Consider the following 19878-nt stretch of genomic DNA (forward strand, 5'->3'; position numbering starts at 1 on the left):
AGAATGTGCCTGTTTAAATTTGGAGGGGTTTAATATGTTTTCTTATCATGAATATATTTTGTTTTTAATTTAAAAAAAATGAGATAAAAGTTCAAAAATCAGATAAAATAGGTAAATACCATCTAAATACTAATTGTAGCCGTGCCACACCATCATTTTCATAATCTCCCCAACAACCACAATAATAATATATTAGTAAGAATTAACAACTGAATATTAATTGTCCTTAATTATCATTCAAAGACAATTAGAACAGCAAATCTTGACTTTTTATTTTTATTTTATTTTTTCACAAGGAAGAGTTATTGAGATTTAACAATTAATTAAAGCAAATTTTATAATGGCCTAAATATAATGTCTTGATCATTATCCATCGATATTGTTTAAGGTAATAAGACGAACTTCATCAACTTTATCATGATTAATTCTAGATTTTGTTTAAGTTTCTAAATGATTTTGCAACTTAAATACATGTTTTACTTGTTAGTTTTTCTTTTTGGGTTATCGGGGAGGTCTCACAATGGGAAGGGGTAGAGCTATATAGAACTCGGGATTGATTGTTTTTCGAAAAATTATATTGTATATATTGAATTGATTTATCAATTTATGCGTATAAATTTAATAATAAACCTCCTTAAAATAGGTTAAAGACTTGATTCAGTGGTAAAGTGCCTTGAAGATTCCGCCAAATCTTCTCGGCTTCGTGAGTTTGAGTCTTCCGGATATTTTAGTTTGTTGCTGATATTTTCTATGTAGAATTGAATTCTATCTAGTGACTTATATCTAATCCTACGTGGATACTATTAGTGTGCATATTTGTGTTTTTTGAAAATCTCAATGAAAATTCTGTCATCGCTACTAATTAGGGGTACAACACTTTCTAACAAAAGAGATTCCGTATCGAGAAACTCAGATCCCTTTAATTAATAATAAAAGATAATCACCACTCTAACAAAATCCTTGTCGATTACTTTTTAGTCGTTTTACGACGGACTTCAAAATATTTAAACATAATAAGAGAGGAGTCAAAGAACATGTCAAATTGAGATTAATTTCTTATTTTGATTGAGAATTTTTTTTATTTTATTAATACAAATTAAACAAGAATACATCTATAAATACCACAAAAGCAAGTATCAGGATTTGGGCACTCTCCAAAAACAGTGCCTTCATAAGTCTTTCCACAAGTGACCATACATTTCCCTATCTCACAATTCTCCATTTTTATTGGCACATATATCAATGTATCAGTGCATTTCCTCTCCAAATTTCTCCCTGTTCACACACATATTAACAAAAAATAAAATAAAAAATCATGATTCATTCTAAAATTTTAAAAAAATAAATTAGAGTTATTTTTTTAACCTTTTGCAAGTAATGTAAAGCCAAAATCTTAAAAAGTTCAACTTAATTTTTTAATTGCCACAATTTATTTGAAATTGAGATCTAAATGACAATTGTTTATGTTGTTGTATCCCTTGATTTCTAAATCAACAATAATAATAACGTATTTTAGGTAATTTTATGATTTTTAGATCAACAAAAAAAAATTAATACTTTATTCACGATAATTATAAAGTGATGCGGAGATTAAAAGGTACATACCAGAGGATGTAGCACAGAGGAGAATGAAGCATAGAAGAACAAGGATATGAATCAACTTCATTTTTGTTATTTTTTTGAACTTATTAGGGAAAATGATAAAGAACTTTGCTTTTAAAAATATGATTTGACCTTAAACCACACCATACTGTCTTTTATACTCCGTTCTTTTTCTATTTTTAATTATTATTTTCCTTTTTTAGTTAAATAAAATTTTTAACTAATATTTTATGATTATTTTTTTTATTATATTGATATTCCAAAAAATTTAATACAATACTTCTATTGTAGTTTTTAAATATATATATTATTTTTAAAAAATTAAATTTATATAATAATTTAATTTTTGACAAATAAAAGTAAACTAAGTATTATTTTTTAGACATTTAAAACCACCTTGATAATTGCAAAATAATCTATATTAATCTTGAAGGTGTCTTTTTGCTATTCAAAATACAATCTCTTTTCATTTCTCATTCACAATAAAAAGTTATTTTACTCGTCACTTTTTAATATTAAAAATTGGAGTAAAAAATAATATATTAAAAAATATAATTATAATATTTTATATTTTACTTTCATCATTAAATATTATTTTTTAAAATTATTTTGTAAGATCTGATACTAAACATTATTCAATTGAGATAATTTAGTAAATGCATATATTAATAATTATTTTTATAATGAATATATTAAATCAAATTACGACAAATAAAAATAAATTAAAAAAATATTTCTAAAATATCATTTTTAGTGTATCTAAGACCATAAACTTAAAAAATATTTTAATACATTAAACACATTTTTTATGAAAAATAATCATAAAATTCAAAAATAATTTTTATTTTCTTAAATTTGCCGAATCAAAGTAAAACAAACAAATTTCATTTTTAATGTCTGTCCTGAACAAATTTTACTATTTGTTAATATTTATTTATAAGTCCTTCATAATTTTTATTCTTAGGCCAATTTGGTCCATTTCTTTTCAGATCGATGATAACTGGAAACTATGGCGGCTCGCTTACTCCGACCGCACTGCCATGGCGCCGCCGTAGGTCAGTTTTTCTTCATCTACAACTCCAAATTCTTGTTTCAATATTCAACCATTGCAGATAAAACTGCATGTGACCAAACACGTTTCTTGGTGAACTATCTTGTGAACTCGCTTGGATTTTCTAGAGGAGAAGCCATTTCAACCAGCACTAAGGTAACTCGTTCGAAATCCACTGCAAATCCTCAATCTGTGTTAAATTTCCTCGAAAAAAGTGGTTTGGACAAAACCCATATCGGTAATATTGTTTCTGCAGTTCCCAAGTTGCTTGTGTGTGATGTTGACAAAACCCTTAAGCCCAAACTTGACATTCTTCAAGGTATTGGTTTGACTGGATCTGATTTGGTCAAGGTCATTACTGGGAGTGTGTCTATTTTGAAAAGCCTAGAAGTTTCTGATTTGGAATTCTGCATTAGTTATCTTAGAAAAATTTTGGGTAGTGATGAGTATGTAGTGAAAGCTATCAAGAAAAGAACATGCTTACTCTCTGTTAAAGCATGTGAAAGAGTGAAAATCAATATGTTGTTCTTTCAGAGCATTGGGTTTACCGATGATGATATCAAAAAATTCATACTTCAAAACCCATATACTCTTTTGGCAAGTCCTGAGGTTGTAGAGGAAAAAGTTCACAGACTTGAAAATGAATTTCATATTTCTCGAGCATCGGGATTGTTTATCCATGGAGTTGATGTGTTTATTTCGATGAAAGAGTCGACTGTAGACACAAAACTTGATGTTTTAAGGGATTATGGTTGGTCTAAATGGGAGATAATCAAATTGGTTCAGCTTTTGCCTTATTGTTTGAGACTGTCAAAGGAGAAATTGCGAGCTGCGCTAGACTTCTACATGGTGCAACTTGGTTTGAAACCTGCCTACTTGGCTTCTCATCCAACACTGCTTATGTTCAGTATGAAAAAGAGAGTTTTGCCCCGGTTGGAATTCATGAGAAGTTTAGTTGAGAAGAAACTATGTGATGAAGATTACAATCTGTATACTGTTCTGTTGCCATCAGAACAGAAGTTTTACCAGGCTTATGTGCTTGCCCATAAGCTGCCTGATGTCTGTGAACTATACAACAAAATTCAGCAGCATGGAAAAGACAAAAAGTGATATTCTTGCTCGCCAAAGGTTTAATACTCCATTTCATTTTTCCGATCTAGTCTTTTGCAATTTCTACCATAGTGAGATTATAATGCGAAAATGATATGTATAGCTTTGTACTAAAGGGAAGAAAGTCCAGTAGAGGGTCTTGAGAATCAGAAAGTTAGAAATCTGTTTCTGCTTCTATCCTCAAAATTCGTTCCTTTGTCATTCTCCATTTAAACAGAAGATTTGGTTCACCGGCAACAGTTTGAACTCGTGATCTGTGCTTATATACAGCAGATTGTGGTTGATTAGGTTGTTATTTTATCTTATCAGCCTTTAGGCTATTTATATCTATCCATCAATGCCTAGATCTCAAACTAGTCTGCCTTAGCTGTATCATACCATTCCATATAGTCAGGCCCATTTCATTATCAAACCCCTAGTTCTACTCAAGGGTGAAATTTCAACAGTTAAACATAACACAGAGCTTGTTGGATATTGTTCAGAAAAATTCATTTTGAGTTCTTGACAATGTAATACTTCCTGGAAACCCATCCCCTGAATTTTCATTTGCTGATTGTTTGGTGACGATAAAATCTCCTTGCTGAGATTACTTGACTAAGACATTTTTTTTTTTCATTGTTTCCTTGCCATCCTCCCACCTCTCAAAAAGGTGAAAAAGGAATTTTCATTCCTTTGTGTCCTCTAGGTAATATATCATAGTAGGCATCTATCAAGCTTTTAGTTGCCCAAAAAGAAAGTAGAAGAAGAATTAGTTTGGGCTTTATACCGATCACAATAATCAGTTTGGGATTTATCTGCTGATGAACCTTTCTTTTTCTAAAAAATGAAAAATTGTCTATAACTAGTTAAACCTGTATGATGCAACTAATTTGACAAGTTGCATATGTTTGATTAATAGAGTATGGGTAAGAATTATTTGCCAAGTATGAACTCGATGTATTAGGCTTCCATCTTCCAATTAGGGAGCTAGGAGCACCAAAACAGTAAGAATGGATCTTTGATGATGTTTGTTACCTGTTCACACTCTAGCTGCAATGTTGCTTCTACTTTGAAAGCTTTCGGGTTCAGCTAACCCCCCTGTTTATTTATCTTATTTTAGTCACATATTAGAATTCAGATGTTTGGAATCTTCCACCAGTCGCACAGTGATTTTTTGTTGTGATTATCACTAGTGCCTGAGGGTTGTGTTGTGGATTATCCATGCTTTGTTATGTGACTAATTTCTTCTTTTCTTTCCAAGGATTCACACAAGAGAATGAAGATGTTTATCAACTTTTAGAAACCCATCCCCCTCCTCCCTCGTGGCTAACCCCTCTCTTTCTCTGCATTTATTATGGATATCTTTTTTGGAGGGAAAGTGAAGTAGTTTATTTATTTTATCATGTTAATATATTTGAACTTGAGATCTCATGGTTCTCTTACCCACTTCATTAACCACTAGGACACACGCCTGGGTCGGTAGACAGAGTTATCCGGTGCATATAATGATTTGTGGTAGAATATAACAGGTACCAGTTGAATCAGTCCAGGTGTATTCAAATTACTAAATAGATACAAATAAGTTCAATGCCGACATCACTACATAAAACGTGTGTCCCTTGCTCCTTGCTGATGGAGCAGGTTCAGATACTCCTCCTTTACTATTATTATTTTTAGGAAAAAGACCATTCTTGTAATTTCATGGTCTATACAGAAAATGTGAGGAACAACATCATTTTGACAAATAGTTTTGGTGATATTGTTTGGATTTCTAGGAAGAGTCTGATTCTAAGAGTGCTTTCTTTAACGAATGGTTCCTAGAAACTATGCCCTAATACCATCTTAATCTTTGAATTTCTTGTGCAGTATTTTGGCTCAATAGCAACTTCCTATGTTGTGCTGGATGAGGCATGCGAGAATGACAACCGTTGTGGCATTCAATCAGAGAAGGGCGGTGATGGCAACAGCTTTGCAGATGACTCATTGCTGCTTGATGAGAGGACTTGATCTGCAAAGTCATCTCAAGCATGCATTCATACAGATTGCAGGTAGCAAACACACAGCATTCTGTCAAACAAAGCTGAAGCAGAGCCGGTGATGCATAATTTTACTAGTTTTAACTCTCTAAGATGGATAAACTTTAATGTCAATAGCTCTCAAGCTGGCCAAATAGCAAACAATGGCTGGCAATTTTGTCTCTAAATCCTGACCTACATTTAGTCTTGTAGTTAAGTACATGCTTTTGATATTTCTCAGAATTTCAGTTAGGTAGCAGAAGCCACAGGAAAAGAGACACAAAAGGGTGTGTTCAGTATGAAGGTAATTGTTTTCCATGGAAAATGTTTCGAGGACAATATATGGTTTTTTAATTATTGTCTTGTGTTTGGTACGTAAATAAAATGTATTGTTCTAGTATAGGGAGATCTAATTCTTGGTACCTCTTTGAAGGAGAGATATCTTCACCCTAATACAGGGAACAATTTCAGGGGAGTTCCAATTTTTGTGGGAGTGGGGATTAGGGTAAATAGTCGAGTGTTGTCTAGTTCCGTTCGTTATTACTATTATTTTACTTGTCTCCATTTCAATTTCATATATTATTTGTTGCTTTCAGCATGACTTCTTAGCTACTGACAAAATTTTTCATATGTTCACTTGAGCTAATGGTCTTATCGCAAATAATCTTTCTACGTACACATCATTCTCTCCCGTATCTCACATATGGAATTACTACAGTAGGCATGTTGTTTGGATGGAGGGTAAAGGAAGTTCTAATGGTAAGAGTCTGGGAGGAAGAACCCTTGTGAACAATGAAAAGTTGGTCTATGTTTATTTCCAAAATTTAGAGCAATTAACAAAGGAGGATCGTGTTAGTTTACGAGTTATATTGTTATCATTAACATAAAACTAGTTAATTTTTTCAATACAAATTTCGAATTTATTTGGAATTGAAGTATCGTCGTTATTGATGATGTTGCGAAAGATGTATTAGTTCGAGTGAGAACTATATTCAAACTTTTCTAAAGTGACAATATTTGTCTAATAGATTTTAACATGTATACTTTTAGTTTGGCTATCATAAACAAGACCACATAAAATTTATCTTTTATATTTTTTTTTAATGTTACACACGAAAACAAAATATTAGTTAAATTAAAAATGTCAATTGATTTTCATATTTCATTAATTAAAATTTTTTAAAACTAATACTCTACTAATAAATTTTTATCTAGTTGAACCATACCAATAAAAAAAAACTGTGTTTTTTTTACTCTTGCTAAGTATAGAAAGGTGCTCAACGATATGTTCCTCCGATTCAGAGGCGGCGCCGCCGCCGCTGCGGCTGCCGCCAGATTTCACGGTTTTACAGACTTCCTTTCCTTGAATAGTATCAAATCTCAATGTCTCTACTCAACAAGCGCAACCTCAGCATTGGTGAAATACCTGGTTGATTCTCTCGGGTTCTCTAAACAAGAAGCATCGTTGGCATCTTCCAAGGTAACTTCACGGAAACACTTAGATAATCCTGATTTAGTCATCAATTTCTTGAAACAAACTGGTTTCCACAACACCCAGGTGAAAAAACTGGTTTTTATGGCACCCAAATTGCTATACCATGATGTTAACAAAACCCTAAAACCCAAATTCCAGTGCCTTATGGATCTCGGGCTATCCGGGTCGGACCTGGCGAAGTTAACCACTAAAGATACAACAATTGTTGAAAAAGGTTTAGTTACTCATTTGAGACCTACCATTGATTTCCTTAGGAAAATTATGGGTAGTGATGAAGATGTAGTTAAGGCTATAAAGAAAAGTTCTTGGTTGATTTCTTTTAATGCTCATCAAATTATGAAGAATAATGTAGTGTTATTGAGAAACTCTGGTGTTTCTGATGTCAAAATAAGAAAACTTGTGCTTATATGTCCTCATTATCTTACACAAAAGCCTGAGTGGGTTAAGGATTTGTTGCATAGGTTGGAGAAAGATTTTCGAATCCCACTTCACTCTCCTATGTTTCCTTATGGATTTCATACATTAGCCGCGCAAAAGAAGTCCAAGTATGAAAACAAGATTGAAATTTTCAAGAGTTTTGGATGGTCTAATGATTATGTACTCATGATGTTCAGGAAGTTACCGTATTGTATTGCTCTATCTGAGGATAAAATTCAGAAAGCATTGAGTTTTTACATGAATAGGCTTGGTTGTGAACCTGCTTACTTGGCTTCTCATCCTTCAATTTTGGTCTTTAGTTTGGAAAAAAGGGTGGTACCTCGGATGCAAGTCTTGAAAATTTTGGATGAAAAGAAGGTTGAGAGGAGAAAGTTGGGTTTCTATTATGCTCTGACCATAACAGAGACAAAGTTTATGGATTACTTTGTGCTACCCTACAAGGATCAGATACCTGATTTGTATGAACAGCTCAACAAAATTGTGGCTCCGTAGTACATTTTGTTTATTTTTGGCACTACGTTGAAGTATTGTTTTCATTTCAAACTTGTTTTGCTTTTTAGTAACCTACTTGCATGTTTTCCAGTGTTGCCAAAGATCATTTCTCTCTTTATGTCTTGTTGCTTTCAGTACGTACACGTTAGGATAACTCAATAGCATACCTTTAGTTCTGAAAAAATGAGAAGCCACAAAGACGGGAAGTCATATATGCCTTTGTTTAGACCAGTGAGCTTCTTTTAGAGAAGAAGTGTTCAGTTTTCAGGAGTTAACTAACTAGGATACCATGTTCGAAATGTGCCTTGTTGTTTAACTCTTATCAGAGGCTACAATTGAGAGGAAGGTAGATTTTCTTCTGAAAGGAATTGGGATTAAAAACCAGAGATGTTGGTTTCTGCTTCCCTTTTCGGGTTATAAGATTGAGTTCAAGAGAACATTATCGTCATCAAAATCTTCAGTTAAGTGAGTCAGTTTTGTTGAGCAGTTTGCGCTGCCTTACAAGGCTCAAATTCCCTATGTGTATCTCACTCAAGAAAATAATGAAAAATTAGTAGTACTTTGGTGAACATTTGTTTTTTTAGATGCTGAAAATTGTATCTGAGTCTTTCAGCCTGGAAATTTTCTTGCAAGTTTTATCAGTTTCATTGCAGTTTGTCCAGACTTCTTATGGCTATAATAGTTTACATAATTCCAGTTTTTACTCAACTCAACATTGTTGTTTAACTGTCTGTTCATTTGCACTGATGAAATATTTAATCTTTTATCATTGAGATCTCTATTATTAAGTGCATTTATTTTTCTCAGACTCATATATACACATGGATATTAAGGTTCACATGGTAGAGTGATAAAGAGCTCCGTAAAAAGCAAAAAGAGACATTCTTTTTGGAACGGTCTAAAAAGAGAACTAAAATTGAAATGAAATGAAAATAGTGAAATTCTTTCACGTGGTACAAACAATTTTTTTAAACAGTAAACGTGTGTTCTTTTTATAATGTTTAGAATGATGGATATAATTTTTTTTTATTGAGTTTTCTATTATTTATTTTAAAAAACTATGATCTAAAATCAAAAAATATGTAATGTAATTGCTAAAGATCCACAAATTGGTGATTGAGGCGTAGATACTCATTGGAGACCTACCATTGATTGCCTTGAGAGAAGTTTAGTTAGTGATGAAAAATAGTTAAAGGCATTAAAGAGAAGTTCAAAGTCACTTGAAAGAAATTATAATAATAAGGAAGTCTTACAAATTTATCAAACTCTCTTCGTTTACTTTTAATTATCAGAATCTCACGAAAATATGGAGAGAAAAAAAGCAAAATAATTCAGGATGCAGTATCTATTGTCATTTTACTCAAATTGTTGTTCAACTGTCAGTTCTTTCTCTTGGGAAGATTTTGATCTTAATAATTGAGATCTCAATTATCAAATGTATTTATTTTTTAAATTTCATGTATACACATACAGATATTATCCTACTTTGGCAAAAATATTATTTCCTCAGTCTTATTTTATGTGGCACTTTTCGCATTTCAAGCTTTAAATAAGTTGATTTTTGACCGTAAGTTTTTTTATAAATTCTTTTAACATTTTGAATTATCAATTACTGTGACTTATAGTACTCTTTACGTAGTTTACAAATATATAAATTTCATTTCAAAATAATTAAAAATTTTATATGTAAATATTTGATTAAAATTAAATTATTTGACTTTCAAAAAAATAAAAAATACCACATAAAATGAGACAGAAAGCAATAAAAGCTATGACGTAGAATCCCATCCGGCAAAGAGTCTAAAAAAAATATTACACAGTAAAAAAAGGAAATAAAATTAAAAGAAAAACAGCTTCGTATAGTAGGAACAATTTATTCACGTCAATATATGAATTAAGTTGTATATCTTAAAAATAATTGAAAATCAAATATTTTTTCGAGTATTGGGATAATTCAAAATTATGATACCGATTATGGAAACACTAATCTGAAATGGTGGTTTCTAAAGGCAAGCTGAAATTTGATCAATTTTGAAAATATACAGTGAATTTTCCTTGCAATCCATCAAGCACAGAAAGAGGGACTATAAACCCTAATCCCCATTAGTGCAGAGAGGTCTTGTAAGGGAAATGCTCATCAGATTCAGAGGCAAAGCTGTAGTTGTATCAACTCACTGTCTCATAAATCATTGCAATGGCTTTAGAGACTTCCGTTTCACATCTCAATATCTATACTCATCAACCTCTACACCTGCCCCGACCCATTTCTTGGTGAAATACCTTGTTGATTCTCTCGGATTCTCCGATGAAGAAGCTGCCTCTACATCCTCCAAGGTAACTTCATTGAAAAACTTAAAGAATCCTCATTTAGTCATCAATTTCTTGAAACAAATCGGTTTAGACGACACCCAGATGAAAAAAATGGTTTCTTTAGCACCCAAAATGCTATTATCTGATGTTTCCAAAACCCTAAAACCCAAATTCCAGTGCCTTATGGATATCGGGTTATCCGGGTCGGACCTGGTGGATGTAATTGCTAAAGATTCAAAAATTGTTGAAAGAGGTTTAGATACTCATTTGAGACCTACCATTGATTGTCTTAGGAGAACTTTGGGTAGTGATGAAAATGTAGTTAAGGCGTTAAAGAGAGCTCCTTGGTTGCTTACTTTTGGTGCTCATAATATTATGGAGACTAATATATTGTTGTTGAAAAATTGTGGTGTTCCTGATGAGGGAATGAAAACACTCCTGCTTAGAAATCCTAGGTATTTTGCACAAAAGCCTGAGTGGATCAAGGGTTTGTTGCATAGGGTGGAGAATGATTTTCGAGTTCCGCTTGACTCTCCTATGTTTCCTTATGGATTTCATACATTAGCCTCGCAAAAGCAGTGTACCGTGGATAGGAAGATTAAAATTTTCAAGAGTTTTGGATGGTCTGATAATGAGATACTTGAGATGTTTGGTAAGTTCCCTTATTGTATTGCTCAGTCAGAGGTCAAAATTCAGAAAGCATTGAATCTTTACATTAATGAGCTTGGTTCTGAACCTGCTTACTTGGCTTCTCAGCCATCAGTTTTGATCTATAGTCTGGAAAAAAGGGTGCTACCTCGGATGCAAGTCTTGAAAATTTTGGATGAAAATAAGCTTGAGAGGAGAAAGTTGGCTCTTTATACTATTGTGAGCTTATCAGAGACAAAGTTCATTGATTATTATGTGCTGCCCTACAAGGATCAGATACCTGATTTGTATGAATTACTTGAGAAAACTGTGGCTCCCTAGCAGTTTTAGTTTAACCTTTTTACAATCATATTTTGTAGGCCGATATATATTTGTGTTTCATTTTTTCAGTTTGTATTCTGAAAATTACAGTCGGGGTATCATTTCTGTCCTTGTAAAGGAAAAATATCATCGGAGGTTTGAGTAATAGTCGAGTATTTATTTGCTTCCCATTTGGAAATTCTTCCTGTTCTGATTACGAACTGTTTGCTAATCAATCCATTTTATTGCCACCTGAGCTTTTGTATTTTCTTGTCCTTAATGTGAAGTTGAAGAGTCTCTTTCATTTCATACTTTTTACTCGAAATAATTTGGCACTCCATCTATTCTACAATTACTCTGTGATGTAAACAAAATTCCAATGATTTGGTGTTTTGTGAAAGATATGCCCACTGTGAATGGAGTTGTAGGATGTAGAATTTGTTGTATAAACTCTTCAAAAATTAGTCGGTCATAGATGTGCATTCATGTTTGGTGGCACAGAATACACTCTCCAGGCTTTTAATTAACATAATGCTCAATCTACATTTGTCTAAAGAAAACATAGTTTCTGCCCTTTTGGTGATTGTAAAGCATTATTTTTTCCCATCCAGGTTCCAAGTAGACAGTCTGTGTTGATGAATTAGCTTCTCATTTCCATTTGGGTTCCCTTTTATCAACATCTTTACTTGTATAAAAGCGTCAAATTGCAACACGAAATGTCGATAGACTTTTTTGCCCTCTGAATGTGCACTTGATATTTGCCATATTTATCTAATGTTTTAGTATGAATTGTATTCTATTTTTACTGTCCTTGAGCTGTAAAATCCAATTGTCCTTGACTTGGGTGATGTATGTAACAAGTCAGGATGGTTTTGGACCAAATCTGAACAAGTAGAAGAAACCAGGAACTCTTGCAATGCTGAGTACTGCGAGGGCTATGCAACCTGAAGGCCCTGGAGATGAGCCATTCTTGTTTAGTGAGCCTCAACCACAAGGCAACCGCGGGGGATATCTGGAGAAAAACAACCCAACTCCCACAGCTGGAGCACCTCAAAACACATGAACTCTGAAGTTCTGATCAAGGATTAAGGATTTGTTGCATGACCTAACAACATATCCAGTATGATCTCACGTATACGGTCCGGGAAGGGTGGACTATATAGTAGGTGGTGTGGCTTTTTGCCTTTCTTTTTCTTCGTTTCTATTTCCATTGTGCATCACAAAAGATGACCTTTTTATTTCTATTTCCACTTATCACCTCACCAAATAGTGGATAACAGCAAAAGCTGAACCAATAATAATGTCAAAGGAAATCCATTTTTCCCAGCTGAAACTAACAATATTGGATAACCAACAGAATTTGTAAGCTTCTTGCATGTCAGCCAAAAGTAGTAAGAAAATAGAAAAGCTTCTATTTTCCTATTCTTTTGATGTACAAGTCAGGCAGTTCAGCTTTGATCCGATAGACGAAGTTGCGTATTTGTTAGTATTTTTATAATATAAAGAGTATACAAGAATGAAATTGACTACTTGAAATGTAATTATTTAACAAAAAGAGTTTGTATTTTATTTTTTTTGAATAAATATTTTTACACGCGTAAGGTGATAGTATGATACAATTGAGACTTTTTTTGAATTGTCAAAGTCATAATACTTTATTAAATGAATATGAAGTTGAATAAAAGATTTACCATACCCCAAAATACTAAAATGGAACATAAAAAAAAATATCGATCATACTAAATTAAATTTATATGATAATGATATAATAATTTCAAAAACCAAATATCAAAATTACTCTATCGAAGGCAATTCACATCATACGTAAAGCTATATTCAACTTATATAAAGTTGAAATAATGACATACAAGTTCTGCGTGACATATATTGATTTCAAATTTGGAAAAGGGTCTAAAATATCCTTGAACTATTAGAAATGCTATAATATTACCCTCCATCCACCAATTAGTCCTAAATATCCTTGTTGTCTACCTTTAGGTCCTATAATGCCCTTTATTTTAACAATCTCAATTTAAATCCAATTAATAAATGAACAACTTTCACATATAGCAAACATAAAATTCATATTTGTATGGTATAACAAAATTTGCATAATTGTACTTCATAACAAACATATATATGTATAGTTTGTTATACATATACAATTCAAACGAATTGTATAAATCGATGTGTACAGAAGGAGAAAGAGAAAGAGCTTTGGGCTGAGAATTGTATAAAAAGTGTATAAAACGAAGTATATAAAAAGAGTCGTATAATTATAAGTGTATAGGACGATTATATACAATTTGAATTTGTATAAAACGAGAAAGGGAGAATGACAAAAGAGACTTGGGCAGGGACTATATAATTGAATCGAATTGTATAAAACGAGAAAGAGAGAAATTATAAACAATTTGAATTTATATAAAACGAGAAAGAGAGAAAGATAAAAGAGACTTTTTGACAGGGAAGTACTTTTATTGTATAATTATAAGTGTAGAAGACGGAGATATATGTATTTGCATGTGTATGTTCAGTTTTCTCTCATTTTATACAATTAAAAATACAATATATACAATTCTATTGTGTAAAGCGAGAAATGCGAGCGAAGGAAGTGAGCGAGAGAGGGAGAGTGGCGAGCGAGAACATGAGGGAGAGAGGGACTGACAAACAGTTTGTTATAGAATATAAATAAATTAAACGATAGCTATTATATTTATTTTATATTATTAATTTGTTATTCTATACAACTATCTTTTAATAAATTCATTAATGATGTGATAATTTTCTTTTGATCAGCTTTAAATAATGTAAACTAATTGAAAACCGATTTTTAATAGTTAAAGAATATTTTAAGTCCTTTTTTGATTCAAAATTAGATAGTCAAAAACATATATTTGCCCCTTTTCCATATATGACCAAAATAAAAGTAGGCAATGGTGCTTTTAACATTTTGCTTGTTTGAACCCTTTTCAGTTTCAAGCTTCGGTTCTTCTTCTGAAAACCATGCTTTCTCGAATCTCTAGGTTTCGACATACGGGCAGCTGTGCCTTACCTTCTCTGTTACCAGTAGCTGTTTCCGGGCCTCATTTATCTGAAAACTTTCTCTTTGGTTCAGTTGGATTTTCTAAAGATGATGAAGCAATTTCTACTCCTACCAAGGTAAACTCACTTTGAAAATTTCCTATTTTGGTATCAATAAATTCATTTATATGTAAAATTTGTTGCTATTCCGAGTACAGTAACCCTGAAATCAAGATTTGACTTGTGAAAGGTGCAATCTTTAGATTCTAATGTGATGTTTAAATTAGATTTTCTTAGAGAAGTATTTATTTGTGATAGTAAATGTGGTTAAAGCTAGAGTGAGATGCCCTCAAATGTGCCCCATTGGCAGTGGTCAAAGTCTGGTATTTAAGTCAGAAGGGTAGAGGGATAGGTCTATTTTTCCAAACCGGAGTTTGGAACTACGTGTCTATTGACCGTTGGGAATTCTCAGTTTTCATCATATGATACCAAAATAATCAAACTCAGCATAAGCTGCTATTCTCAGTAAACTAACCCTGATATCAAGATTTGACTTGTGAAAGGTGTTATCTTTATATTCTAATGTGATGCCTAAGTTAGATTTTCTTTGACAAGTATTTAGTGGTGATAGAAAATGTTGTTAAAGCTAGAGTGAAATGAATGTGCCCCTGCACTATGGCAGTGGTCAAAGTCTGGTATTTTAGTTGAGTTGGGTAGAGGGATTTCCACAGAGTTTGGAACTATGCGCCTATTGACCTTTGGGAATTCTAAGTTTTTAAGGAATAAAATTCTGAAATGTTTCTATCATATGATACCAAAGAATCAAACTCACTTTACTTTTTGAGCCAAAAGAGTGCTGAAAATATTGGGTGTAAGGGAGGTGAACACTGAACAAGAAAAGAAGCTATATGGTTGACAATCAGATTTTTACAGGATTTACCTTGCCTTTCTGTACTATATGATAATATGAATGAATAAGAGTCATTAAATGTTGTGTTTGCGACTTCCTTCACATAGCGTTAGAATTCACCTTTTCGTTCTTAATTCGTAAGGATAACACAACCTTCCTGGTTCACCGCTTGGTCATTATCAAATTAAAATGTGCAACTGTTCTAAAGCTGGAGTCTTTGTTGTGGAACCTAGGACCCTTTATTGCTTTGTCTGAATTGTTGTAATATATTGGAATACTTAGCTTTCTTGGCTACTTCTACGCATAGAGTTTCAGTGGTGTATAGTTTGTTTAAATGCTTTCATAACTTGGCCTTTGCTATTACTTCTTTTTAAAAGAAAAAATGGTATTGTAATTTTATAAATATCAGAGTGTCAAGGAGGTAAAGAGTACAAATAGTAGGACTGTGTAAATCTACATAATAAAGGAGTCTAACAAGTCCATAAACTCTGTCCAGTTAGTTACAAAAATCATTTTGTACCAACATAATATATTCTGATGCATGTATACTTGACGAAAAATATACATTTTTTTCCCTAAAATATATCTTCTATCCTTTCAATCCACACTTACCAAATGATGCATAGAGTAATGAATTTACATACTTTGTCTTCAGCTTCTTGTTGACATTTCGTGCCTGCCAGACTTCAAGTAAACCATTCAAAGAAAACTACGTTTGGTTAGTTATACTACTTTCCTCTATATCAGAAGAAGTCCTCTAATTGAATATATTAGTAGAAACCTTACCAACAATAAGTTGATGAGTAACACTGTTGAAAGTATGAGAATTTTAAACTTTACTTTTTCCATAACCGAGAAACCATCGGGGGCTAGTTGTGCACCGTTTGAACTCCACGGATAGTGAGCCTGCCAGTGCCTTCCACTGTCCCACTTTTTTTGTTTTCTTTTTTGTTTTGTGTCTTCTATTGCTTTTTTTTTATCATCAAGAACTATTTTAAACATTTACTGTGCATGTCTAAGAATTTATAGTTACTGAATTACTTTTTTTTTTTATATAAGAAGAATAGCACTAGAAATTCTTAGACAGACTACAAATGTAAAATAAAAATATTTAAGAGAATCGCAAGTCAAATTATCTGAAATTGACTTTGAGTTCTCTGTTGTGGAATAATATTTCATATACTCATTGTAATGTCACAACTTCAAATGATTTGTTTTTAGTAATATTTGCCTGCTATTTAGATACTCCTTGTAACACGTTGACTTAAAATGCTTGTTATTTCAGTAAACATAAGAGTTTAAAACTTAAAAGTAAAAGAAAGGGAGGTTAAATGTTTGTAATTAATATGATACTTTGTTGTTTAACACTGTAATTCATGTTAGGGTTCTTGTAATTTTTTAACGGGAGGTCCCTTGAATATTTTCGATCTAGAGAGGACTTTAGTGTAATTGACTCCAAAAGCTTGCACAAGTGAATTTCTGTGAGTAAGCCATTGTTGTTCTTGAACTACCATGTATCCCTTATGCTTCATCACTTTGTAATGCAATTTGTACATTTACGTCTTCATTTTAAATGTTTCATCAATTTTGTGTTCAGAATTTTTTTCCCCAATGGTTTCAGTTTCCCTCTGAATAAACTATACATATATTATTATTTTTTGATTGGTAGAAAATTCTATATTATTTATTGCTCATGAAACCTTTCTTGTTGTGAAGTTTGATCTCCCGTATATATGGTTCAAGGAGATACATGTTTGTCCTCTCCAAGTAAAAAGTGATGTTCCAATACAGTACCCCTTGTTTCATGGTCTAAAACAGCTTGTTTGTATTATATTATTGTCATTGTCATTTATCAATGTTTGTGCAATGTTGTCTAATGAAACTGTGCTTCTTAAATATTATAAGTTTTGGTACATTGGCATTTGGCAGCTGTTTTTCATTAGTGGATCATGGTCTCAGTTTTGCTACTCAACAAATGCGTCCGTTCACACTCAGAACCCTCTCTTGTCGAACTACCTCATCAAATCACTGGGATTCTCCAGATATGAAGCAAATGTTGTAGCTGCCAAGTTGAACAGCGTGAAAGTACCTAAGAATCCTGATTTGGTAATCAAATTCTTCCAAGAGATGGGTTTAGAACGGACAGAGATCAAGAAATTAGTTTCTATTACACCGAGACTGCTTTTTTCTGATGTAAACAGAACCCTTAAACCCAAGTTTCAGTGTCTGCGAGAAGTGAGGGTATCTGGATCTGACCTAGTTGATCTCTTCCTAGCAGACGGAAAAGCTTTGTATAGTGCAGTAGGTTCTCATTTGAGGTCTAATTTGGATTTTCTTAGGAAACTAGTTAGTAATGAGGAAACTTTGGTTAAACTTATAAAGAGGTCACCTTATTTACTTGCTTTCAATGGTCCAAAAATATTTGAACCCAAAATATTGTTGTTGCAAAAATCTGGCTTTTCAAATGCCCAGATCGAGAAACTTATACTTCTGAAACCACGTATACTTCAACAAAAATTCGAGTGGCTGGAGAAGATATTACACAAAGCTGAAAAGGATTTACAGATTTCTCCCACATCTGGAATGTTCATGTACGGAGTTCTTGCAGTTATCGCACTAGGTAAGTCAACAGTGGAAAACAAAATGGGAGTTTTCAGGAGTTGTGGATGGTGTGATCAGGATATAATGACTGTGTTCAGAAAGCAACCCCTCTGTTTGGCTATGTCAGAAGCTAGAATTCTGCGAGCATTGGACGTTTTCACGAGGGTAATCGGATGCAAACCAGAATACTTGATTAGTAATCCTGCGCTTCTAATGCTTAGTCTGGACAAGAGAGTGATTCCTAGAAATCAAGTACTGAAAGTTTTAAAGGAGAAGAGGCTGGTTCAGAAAGTATCTTTTTCTCGAGCTATGTATATATCTGAACCTATGTTTCGTTCAAAATTCGTGCTTCCTTACAAGGATGAGATACCTAATCTATATGAGTCATATGTGACATGTGTGAGACGTTAGAGTCACGATGATCAGTCAAATGAGGTGCGATTTTCATCTTTATGGTTCATACTTGTGATCTTTCAGTCAAATGAATTTTGTTTCTTCAGGCCTTTCCTGTTTTCTATTGAAGTCACAGCTATTAGTTCCCCTGCAGTGTCATAATTTCATTTTCTCTGTCCATTCTGCTTATATGCATTTGATCCTTTGAATTTCCGGACTAAGCATGAATTGAACAGTCTTGTTCTCACTATATACGACTCATTGAATCTTCTGGTTATTGTTTGCTCTCCGTGTTATCTAACTTTTCTTCTGGGCAGAATGCTTGTTTATCGACTCTATATAGACTGCAGATTCAACAACTAGTTGCAGCATGTAAAGAGGTTTATTTGAGCAACTGAGTCTGCATTACTCTTTGTTGAAGATGGAGTTGCACAATTCTTTTGCATTACAAGACTTGGCAACAGCTAGGTAGGTAATAGAGGGACACAGATTCTTAAGTTCCTTTTTGGCTTCCCATCCTGTGTCCGGTACCTACATTGGTTCTTACTAAATCTGGATTTACATCGGGAATGCTAGAATAATACTGCACTCAATACAATGAGATGGCATTAGGATTTGTTTTGGATGAATTCTCATGTATAACCTAATGGTTGAAGTTACATCTAATATCTTTAATACTTGGTAATTGTGAAAGTTGTAGACATTGTATAACCTTCTAAGTTGAAAGAGAGTCATGTAATTTATTATTTTTCTAAAAAGAGTAAATTTTATTTGTTTAGTTAAGAACAAAACATTTTATTATTTATTTTGAGCTTGTTTTTTAGCTTGAAAAAAGACTTCCATTCTTTCTTTTTCATATTTCTTTTGTAATTTTGAAATATCAAAATGATTTGCACCTTCTATAAAAAATGGATTTCAAATCTCTTTTCTTTTTTATTTTTTAACCATATGCTCAATCAAACACATCTCATAATTATGAATAGCTGACTATACAAATTATGAAAGATCATATTTAAGTGAACTCATAAATGGGTAAACTTAAACAAATGAATTGGTATTCATGTTTATTCGTTAGAAAATTTAGAGATAATTCATTACTTTATTTTTATCATTTCTCAAAATATGAATTCTTGCTATAATAAAAAAAATATATATAATAAAATTATTACTATTTCTTTATTTGATTACTGAGCAAATTATTGGAATTTTTTTTAAATTCGATACAAATTTTTAGTTTCATTCTCAAATTATTGATAATTTTCTTTTTGACTAACCGAGCTTAAATAATTACAATCTTGAAACATGAGTGGTAATGCAAATTAAATTTGCTCAAGTTTTAGGAATGCGTTCAACACTTTTACTTTTTATTAAGAGTCTCGTGTTACTGTCAGAGATTGAAACTATAACTTTTTGCCATTTCATGTGATAGGTCAGAGTATATTTGAATTTAATTAGTTAAATAGAAATATGTTTTTAAAATGGTAAATAATCATGTGGCAAGTTAGAGTAT

General features: G+C 32.5%; 2 protein-coding genes and 1 long non-coding RNA gene across 3 annotated transcripts; 2 read left to right on the forward strand and 1 right to left on the reverse strand.

Annotated features, from left to right (window-relative positions):
* Positions 1-1042: 1042 nt before the first annotated feature.
* Positions 1043-1726, reverse strand: LOC104647141 (uncharacterized). Its single transcript, XR_741238.4, has 2 exons — positions 1606-1726; positions 1043-1275 (listed from the first exon to the last, which is right to left on the reverse strand). It is a non-coding gene; the product is annotated as an uncharacterized lncRNA (long non-coding RNA).
* Positions 1727-2548: 822 nt separating this feature from the next.
* LOC101266934 (uncharacterized) lies at positions 2549-8283 on the forward strand. Its single transcript, XM_069296843.1, has 5 exons — positions 2549-3759; positions 3880-3916; positions 5625-5790; positions 5999-6061; positions 6975-8283. The coding sequence occupies exons 1-5, from the start codon at positions 2612-2614 to the stop codon at positions 8180-8182; spliced, it is 2622 nt and encodes an 873-aa protein (XP_069152944.1). The 5' UTR covers positions 2549-2611; the 3' UTR covers positions 8183-8283.
* A 1769-nt stretch (positions 8284-10052) lies between these two features.
* LOC101267803 (uncharacterized) lies at positions 10053-18618 on the forward strand. Its single transcript, XM_069296844.1, has 5 exons — positions 10053-11460; positions 11552-11573; positions 14417-14602; positions 14752-14847; positions 17037-18618. The coding sequence occupies exons 1-5, from the start codon at positions 10313-10315 to the stop codon at positions 18384-18386; spliced, it is 2802 nt and encodes a 933-aa protein (XP_069152945.1). The 5' UTR covers positions 10053-10312; the 3' UTR covers positions 18387-18618.
* The last annotated feature ends 1260 nt before the right edge of the window (positions 18619-19878 follow it).

The sequence above is a fragment of the Solanum lycopersicum genome, chromosome 4 (assembly GCF_036512215.1).
Source record: "Solanum lycopersicum chromosome 4, SLM_r2.1".
NCBI classification, from domain to species: Eukaryota; Viridiplantae; Streptophyta; class Magnoliopsida; order Solanales; family Solanaceae; genus Solanum; species Solanum lycopersicum.

Coding starts and splice junctions, on each gene's coding strand:
- LOC101267803 (XM_069296844.1), top strand. CDS start 10,313: ATGCTCATCAGATTCAGAGGCAAAGCTGTAGTTGTATCAACTCACTGT. Junction 11,461..11,551: donor GAGAAAACTGTGGCTCCCTA/GCAGTTTTAGTT, acceptor TGAAAATTACAG/TCGGGGTATCATTTCTGTCC. Junction 11,574..14,416: donor GGGGTATCATTTCTGTCCTT/GTAAAGGAAAAA, acceptor AACCCTTTTCAG/TTTCAAGCTTCGGTTCTTCT.
- LOC101266934 (XM_069296843.1), top strand. CDS start 2,612: ATGGCGGCTCGCTTACTCCGACCGCACTGCCATGGCGCCGCCGTAGGT. Junction 3,760..3,879: donor CAGCATGGAAAAGACAAAAA/GTGATATTCTTG, acceptor TTTGTACTAAAG/GGAAGAAAGTCCAGTAGAGG. Junction 3,917..5,624: donor AGGGTCTTGAGAATCAGAAA/GTTAGAAATCTG, acceptor TTGGCTCAATAG/CAACTTCCTATGTTGTGCTG.